The 8,865-nt window shown below is 30.6% G+C and overlaps 1 protein-coding gene across 1 annotated transcript; it reads right to left on the reverse strand.

Annotated features, from left to right (window-relative positions):
* Positions 1-274: 274 nt before the first annotated feature.
* On the reverse strand, positions 275-5,315 carry LOC141661372 (cytochrome P450 87A3-like). The gene is made up of 9 exons (XM_074468373.1): positions 5,068-5,315; positions 4,562-4,886; positions 2,389-2,541; positions 1,999-2,259; positions 1,801-1,890; positions 1,432-1,510; positions 1,106-1,212; positions 751-878; positions 275-639 (listed from the first exon to the last, which is right to left on the reverse strand). The coding sequence occupies exons 1-9, from the start codon at positions 5,268-5,270 to the stop codon at positions 546-548; spliced, it is 1,440 nt and encodes a 479-aa protein (XP_074324474.1). The 5' UTR covers positions 5,271-5,315; the 3' UTR covers positions 275-545.
* Positions 5,316-8,865: the final 3,550 nt, after the last annotated feature.

Below are 8,865 nucleotides of genomic sequence, written 5' to 3' on the forward strand. Positions count from 1 at the left end.
AATAAGAGAAAATGAGAAATAGATGCCGAGTCAAGGGAACAAAAGGAGTTATAGGTTGGGCTTGGTTAATAGAAAAAAAAAGGCAAAGCTAGGGTTATGTCTTGGTTGGTAAAAATTAGTGAGTAGTAGAAGAGGCCATTGGGGACTCTCGAATTGTCCGAGAAGATTGTAATTGCTGAATCGTATTTCAGTAATTCCACATTATCAAGCCCATATTATCTTGTATTGTTAATTGTTGCAAGTTACAGACTAAATCTGAGTTATATAGTTAGGTTTCGATTAATCATAACTAAATTCATTACACATCCAAAATGGATGAGATAGCGTAGTAGCACAAACAAATCCATTGCATATATGTTACAAAATGAAATACCAATAAATATTACATTAATTTATGTTGTGCAGAACATAGAAGTATAAATATGGAAGGAATTTTAAGTACATGTATGTAATGGCTTACGCACACAAGCAAGACAACATACAATACAAGGACTGGATTAATCTGATTACAACATGAAACTTCTTAACATTTATTCTTCTTAGAATCAGTTTTCAAGTTCTGAAATATGCATATGTAATCCATTTGGAAACATCAAGCCTGGCTTTCGAATTATTTCCCCTCCTTTTGTCACTTTCCACCTGAACAATTGACTTGGATTATTATACATAGCAAAATAAAATTGACTTCTGATATTGTACTTTGTTTAGTTCAACAAGCTTTTTTTTATAAATCAAAACAGGGGAATGAACCTGTATTTGGTGACCAAGTAATGAAGATAAACTGCCAGTTGCAACTTTGCGAAATCAGCGCCTACGCAAAGCCTCACACCCCCACCAAAAGCCATGAATTCCTTTGATCCCAAATGTAATTCTTTACCCTTTATATTATTTACATAAAAAACAGAGTTAGTTCGTTAGTTCATCGTGGATTATACTCGAGGAGGATCTAGTAAAATGCACCGGGGACACATGCCCCCCATAAAATATAAAGACGTTTTCTCAAAATTTCCTAAACGTCGCCCTAAACAAAAATTCTTAGATCTGCCCTGATTATAGCTATAGGTTCTCTAAGACGTGTTTCATTTTGGATTAGTTCTTTAATTACCTTCCAACGCCAAGGGTTGAAAGTAAGGGGATCCTCGTATTTTTGGGAATTCAGATGAACTGTGGATGGGCTCACCATTACAATCATTCCTTTAGGAATGGTATATCCTGCGTATACAACAAGGGAAATAATAATTAAAACATGTAGAATATGTATACTCAGTAACCGGTCACAAGATTCCGCTGCTGAATGAAAATTTACTTTTTCTGCATCAACTCATCTTACATCGTTAATCAGTTTAAAAAAAGATCTACAATTAGAAGTTCTAACTCACAATCCACATATATTAATGTAACTGCAATATCAAACTACAGTTGCCTACGTACCCTTTAAATCAACATCCTTGATCACTCTTCTGAAAATTCCAGGAACAATATTAGCCAGCCTCACTGTCTCGTTGATCACCTACATGTAATATATTGAAATGTCATAATTAGGTTCATTTTAAAACAAAACAGACAAATCGACAAAACTTACACAGTTGAAATATTCGCTTTACAAATTATATGCATTCTTCATTAAATACAAAACCAAGATTTACTACAGAATTTAAAGTATATAAAGATATAAACAAGATTTACTAGTGATTTAAAACTCACTAGTAGCTTGGCTTGCACACTACATATGAACTTACCTCCTTGACATTATTACATTAATGAAAATTTCGAAAAAAAATAAGAAAACATAAAATTTACCATGTGTGTGAAAGTCATGGACTTGTATTCTTTCCATGTTATTCCAATATCCTGTTCACTACGGTTTTTGAGGATATTTTGATGTTCCTTCTGCAATATCAGATAATTCGACATTTTACAACAGATTTATTCGATAAAAATATATCTCCCGTGATAACTAATTAGAATAAGAGTAAAAATCAATTTGGAAAAATTTACTGTTAATTCTTCTAGCACATTGGGATGGTCAGACAGAAACTTAGTAGCCATAGTGATAGATGTAGAAGTGGTTTCGAAAGTAGCAAACAGAATGACAAACACCAAGTCTGCAGCAATCGCTTGATTTAGAATTGTATCTTTGTCGTTTACTTCTTCGATCAGGTAATCCAAGAAATCTCTATGATCATTAGTCTTGTTTACTGATGTCGTCTGTCTCTCGATAAAAGCTTCTGTAATCACTTTCATGGCGTTTTTTCGTCCCTACAATATTCCATTGGAATCAAGATTAAATTATTCGTCGATGAAACCATGGTGTGTGTTGATTTTTTTTCTTTGTTTGGGAGGTGATGAATAAAATTTAATATTTGAACTCGATAATAAGATTCTTACTTGCAGACATGCATGAAACGCCGTTCCCGGAATATTAATAGGAAATGAGATGAGTCCATCCAAAAAATCTTTGAAACTTGCTCTAAGATTATTCTTCTTTGCCTTTGTTTCATCGTAACTCATCACCAAATTGGCAGCATAAGCAAATACCATCTGCAATTTTTTAACAAGTTACACACTTAATAAGTAGGATCTCATTAGCACTGTACCTGTTCAGTGTTTAAGAAATCCATATATAATTTTTATGAGTAGTGATAACTAAAATCTTTTTTTTAGCAAGTGTTCGGACAAATTAAGCTATATGAGATATAGATGACAAAATAATCCGATCCGACGGATACGCGATCTGAAACCCAAAATTTTGCATTTACCGAACCCGATTTTTTGGATTTGGATTTGGATATGGATTTAATTTTTAGACCTGAAAATTTTTGGATTTGGATTAGGATATTAGGTATAAGGATCCGAAACCCGATCCGAACTCCGAAACTCTATTTGAACCCGATCCGAACCCGAAATCCGAAAAACCAGAATTATTATATATATATATATTAATTATATATATAATATTAGAATTTTATATATTACACATTATAATATTATAATATATATATATATATTAATAATATACATTATACATATTATTATATTATTTTTAGAACATATATTTTTATATTTATGTTAAAAATTCACTAATTATAAAGTTTAATTAAATATAATTATTCAATCATCTAAACGCGTGATAAGATTTATAAGATTAACAAAATATCTTTTAGTAATAAATCAAAAAACTGGGTTGATTTTTTAAATATTAGCTATACATATAATAACACAATTAATAATGTAGTGTAGTGGTTGAAGATAACACGTTAAAACTCTTTCTCTACAAGTCTCGTGTTCGATACCAAGTACTTGCAATATCAATAATTATACAAATTTTTAGATTTCGTATTCGGGTTCGGGTATAAATATCCATTCAAAAAATTTCGGGTTTCGGTTATATCCGAATCCGATAGATCGAATTCGGGTATTTTTCGGGTTCGGGTCAACCCGATCCGATTGTCATCCCCAGTATGATCACATCATATGATCACATATTTTAACACTCAAAAAGGAGTTTCGAAACCTGGTGTCTAGTGAAAATAACAACATACACTAAAAACCATCTAGCCTACACAAATAATGCACTAAACCTACTACACTGGTTATATTTTGAAATTTAGGGGGGCGAGCGACCCGGCCCGCTTCTGGTTGGGAGGGTTATATACAATTCAAATAATTGACAAAATTTATTAAACAGCCACAAATCATAAATATTGAAAAAGTGCATAAGTGAAATAATGTGAAAGATCCTGTAAATGATTGGTGTAGTGGTTGATCCTTGTGCTAGGTTAAGAACTGGATTATGTGCGTATTTAGTTAATTAGTAGAAATAAATATGTTACATAATAACAAGTTGCCATCTCCCTGTAATGGAATGTACTTCCTCCATCCCAGCCCTAAATGTTTATATTTGAGTTCGGCACGAAATTTAAAAAAATGATAAAGTTGAAGAAAGTTTAAAAAAGTGAGTAAAGTAGTGAGACTGATTAATATTATATGTATAAAATGGTTATATTGAAGAGAATTATTAGATATAGTTATTTTAAAAATTATAAAAATTTTACTATTTTTAAAAAAAATTGAAATTTAAATAATTGAAAAAAACATACCAAAAATGAAAGTGTAAATAAATGGGAGGGAAACGGTGTTGTTAAAAGTTCCTAAACGGTCGTAAGCAGTAAAGAAAACTAATATTCTTAACGAATTAATGTTTTGAAGTAGATTACTAATATGTGTAATATGTACATATTCGGCATGTAAGGCATGCATGTTCATGTTTAATTCTATATATATAGTAATACTAATAATCTCAACTCTAAACATATCAATTTTCTAATTTGATTATTTTACTCATGGTGTTTCCCCGGTCCACCACACTATTAATCTCTCTCTGCTTGACTTTCAACTTCAAATCAAGAACAATATCTGTTAATATACGTTTCATTTTGTCAAACAAATAAAAAATTGTCATGATATCTTTACTCATTTATTTTTAAAGAAACATATCACAACTAGGACCAAAGAAAAGATATAAACAAGAATTGAAGGAGACGTGCAAGAAAATACATACATCTGCTGATTCTTCCTTGATCTCAACACTGCCATGACTGCTCCAAGATCGAAAAGCATTTCGCGTATTTAAGTCCATTCCATGAAGCAGGTTTTCTTTCAAGTTTTCGGGGCTGACAAGTCGAAGAATCAAACTCTTAAGGTATTTATGAAGATTACCATGATATGCCAGTATACTTTCTGTTCCCAGAAGCTTAACAAATCCATCAGTATAAAAGCACTCAAATATCTTGTCTTCCTGTTGAAATATGTAGTTGTTCACTTCTGGATCAGTTGATACCACTATTTTCTGTCCAACTATACTTGTCAAAAATATGCTTCCATACCTGTAAACCAATGTTCATTCACTGTTAAACCAATCTTAACCTTCTACAATTTAGACATATAATACCAAACAGACTTTGTCTGACAAGAAACAGAATGAATTAACAGTGGCGGAACCAGAAAAGTTTAGGTGTTAATTTTATATTATCTTCGAAATAATTATTCGAAAGGGTTGAAGATTACCTGGAGACTCGTTTCTTAATGAATGGAGGGATATCATACAAATAGTATGGAGTAAAGAACTGAAGGGTCTCTCCAATGTATGGTAAGCCAGTTGAACCAGGAGGTAAATTGGCTTTGCTCCTGGGATGACTCCATTTGTATACCTTATAACTTATCAGAAGGACAAGTAAAGTTATCAAATATGAGACTGTTAAAAGCTCCATATATTGATCTGCCTCGTACTTTGATCAGTATGTTGCTAGCTATAAGGATTTTTGGTGTATGAAACTCTATTGTTGCATGGATACTTATAGAGCCAGAAAGCTTACAGTTGGTAGCTAGTCGCTACTAGCTAGGTGTACAACTTGAGGGAATAGTGTACGTATATTTTATTACGTATCCAATGAATATTATCTTTGAAACTCCGTCTACCGATCAGATAAACGAAATTTCTACTTAATTAAGCACAGTATATACGGATGAGTATAATTCACAGGCTCATCAGTTTAAACGGCTAACCGGACCAAGCACAACTGAATTTTTTATGGAACCCAGCCGAAATTGAGATTATGAGATTTGTAGTAAGATGTTTCAAAAGTCGGTCAGTATATTTCCCACCAAATCAATTATATTGGGAATGGAATATTTTTATTAAATTAAATATAGTCATAGTTAGAGTGTTGAATGTTCACTGTGGAGTTCAATTCGATGTTCGGGCTTAACATGTATGTTTGTTTCTGGAGTTAATTGCTTCTTACTAGATACATTAGGATACAATTGATTTTAGAGAAAAACAATTTTAGAGCAAAAAAATTTAGGAGTATAATTTTTTTGGCACCTTAGCGATTACTGGTACTAGCTTGAATCACGTGTGCTGCATGAGTTCAGTTTAATATTTAATTTTTTATTCTCTTATATTATAATTTTAAAATATTTATATAAATATTGAATTTGCGACGATTTAAACATTTCGTCGTAAGTTAATTATTTTTATTAAAATTTTAAATTGAAATTGAATAAAAAAATATTTTATCTAAATTTACAACGACATTATTTTAATAACAAAAATTAGGGATAAACGTTGAACCAATGTAGGATTGTTTTAAATAACTGTAATTATTTTTTAAAAATTTAAATTTTTTATTATTTAAATTTATTATATTTTATTAATTATTTATTTTAATATTTTAACATAATCAATAATGAGAATCATCTTTAATTCGATTTTAGCTTTGTTTTAGCCTTGAGTTGTACACATTATTTTGTTTTAGTCTAAAACACAAAATCCAAGTAATTATATTCAAATTTAAAATAATTTACCTAAGTTCAGATATATTATATAATTTGTTTATCCCTAATAAAGGTACATATATTTTTTTAGCTAGTCTAACTATTTTTTTATTTTAATTTTTTATCTCGGATTAACCATCAAAATTATTTTACCCCAGATAGTATATATTATTTTGTATTTATCCGACCCTATTATACAAATTAACGAATAATGTCAAGGTTCGTTTTAATAAAATAATATTGTCTCTTGTTTCATTTTTATAAAATAATATGAATATCGTAAATATAGAAGAAAATCTTTCAGTATATCAATCAAATTTAAATAATTATATTTACTTTGTTTTTAATTATATTTTAGTTTGGGTTGAATATTTTTTAGTTTTAGCATGGATAGATAATATAATATTTGTTTTGACTCGATGTCATTATATCAACCAACGAATTAGTTATATTTAATTTTAGCCCAGATGATTACGAATTAGTTGTATTTAATTTTAACTTTAAACCTTTAAACCCCACCACTAGTATTTATGATTATGTTTTAGCATGATACAATAAATCAACTAACCATATTTAGTTTTTTATTTTTAATTTTAAATAGTATAATTTTTTTGCCCAAGTAATTAGTATATATATATTTTTCCTAGCAAGAGACCATTATACATATTCAATTATTTTATTTTACACCGGTTCAATAGTATTATTTTTTTGTCGGGTCAATAATATATATTATTTTGTTCCGGTTAGAAACTATTATACATAATTAACTTTATTTGTATTTATATAAATATATTGTAAATATTAGTCTACTAACAAGAGTGTTCTATATTAATTATAATTACAGATTTTGAATTGATAAAATAAAGGTGACCAAAAATCAAAGTTAAGTCTTTAGTATAATAATATAGACATGCTGTGGCCGGGCTACTTATTACTTAGATTTTCATATTTATTTTAAATTACTATTTATATTTTAATATTCTTCCAATAACTTTATTATGTATAATGTGTAGAAATGATGATTACATTTTATTTATTAGTTGATCATTTATAAAGTTGTTATTTAATTTGAAAGCAATTATGTTCCAAAGGTCCCGTTGAATGTGCAACCATCTGTGCAGAAGCATTGAATTGCAAAACTGGTCGTTGAATTAACAATCAAGTTAACTGATTGCTTACTTTTTCATTTTACATGCATATTGTGAATAATAAGATTATTAAAATTAAATCTTTTTTATTAATATATTATGTTTAAAATTATTTTATTATTTACATTGTAATTTTTTTTTAATTTATTGTTATAATTTATATTAAATTTGGTATTAGAGAAATATTTTTATTTGCATATATTCTTAAATTTTAAATTACTTAATTAATGATGACTTATATTTTAGTTTAATGTACTTGTATATTATAAAAATATTACAATTTCGTTATAAAAATATTTTTCTGTTACAGCTGCTGATCCTAAATATTACTTTGAAATAAAAATAGTCTAAAATATTACTTTTTCTCTCCTTCCGTGAGAGCTCTGTTTTTCTCTCCATCTCTTCTCTGAGGCTGTGAGAGTTTTCCTGTGTGTGTCCTAAAGTTTCTAATGGCAAGATTGGAGGAAATCAACGAACGTATGTCTGGAATGAATATAGATGATGAAGAGAACGAACAGATCATTTTGGATGAGGGTGTTGAGGAGGATTCAAATAAGTTTGAGCTATGTTTGGTGGGACGTTTTATTACCGAGAAAGGGATTAATACTCGTGCAATGAAGTCAAAGCTGGCAGATGTGTGGAAACCTGCACGGGGAATCAACATCAAGGATTTGAAACCTGGTATTTTCCTGTTTCAATTTTATCATGCAGATGACATGGCCTGGGTTGTGAATGGGGGACCTTGGTCTTTTGATGGTGCTTTGCTTGTTCATAATTTTATTCCAAAGGGTGAGGATCCTGTTAAAGTGCCTCTATTTGATGTGAATTTCTGGATACAAATTCACGGATTGCCATCTGGGCTTATGAACGAGACAGTGGGTAAGCAGTTGGGGAATTTCTTTGGCACGTTTCTCTTGTATGATCCAAATAATAATACGAGTATTTGGAGGGAGAGCATGAGGTTGAGAATTCGTATGGATGTGAGGAAACCATTGAAGAGAAAGAAGAAAATCTGTAAAAGAGATGGTACTGAATGTGTTGTTCAATGCAAGTATGAGAGGTTGGGGGACTTTTGTTTTGTGTGTGGCCTACTTTCTCATACGGAAAGATTTTGTAGCAAGAAATTGGGAGTGCAGCAGCATGACAGCCTTAGGGAGTGGGGATCGTGGCTTCGAGCTCCGCCACGGAGGGCGGCGGGACAGGAGAGGAGCAAGTGGTTACGGGATGAGAGGGATGAAGATTGGGGCGGTAATTTAGGAAGTGATAACTATCAGCAGCAATTTTCGGAGGGACAAGGGTCAGGAAAGGATAGGGAAATCTTGCAACGACGTGATTATAGGAATAACATGCATGTGGGTGCTAAGTTTTTGGGATCAAATAT

This window comes from Apium graveolens, chromosome 5, assembly GCF_009905375.1.
Source record: "Apium graveolens cultivar Ventura chromosome 5, ASM990537v1, whole genome shotgun sequence".
NCBI lineage: Eukaryota > Viridiplantae > Streptophyta > Magnoliopsida > Apiales > Apiaceae > Apium > Apium graveolens.

Bases quoted from the DNA above. Each gene is read 5' to 3' on its own strand.
- LOC141661372 (XM_074468373.1), bottom strand. From the start codon at position 5,270: ATGGAGCTTTTAACAGTCTCATATTTGATAACTTTACTTGTCCTTCTG. The intron at 4,887-5,067 runs GTAATCTTCAAC...ATTGGTTTACAG, and splicing joins ATTAAGAAACGAGTCTCCAG to GTATGGAAGCATATTTTTGA. The intron at 1,511-1,800 runs GTAAATTTTATG...TATTACATGTAG, and splicing joins CCATGACTTTCACACACATG to GTGATCAACGAGACAGTGAG.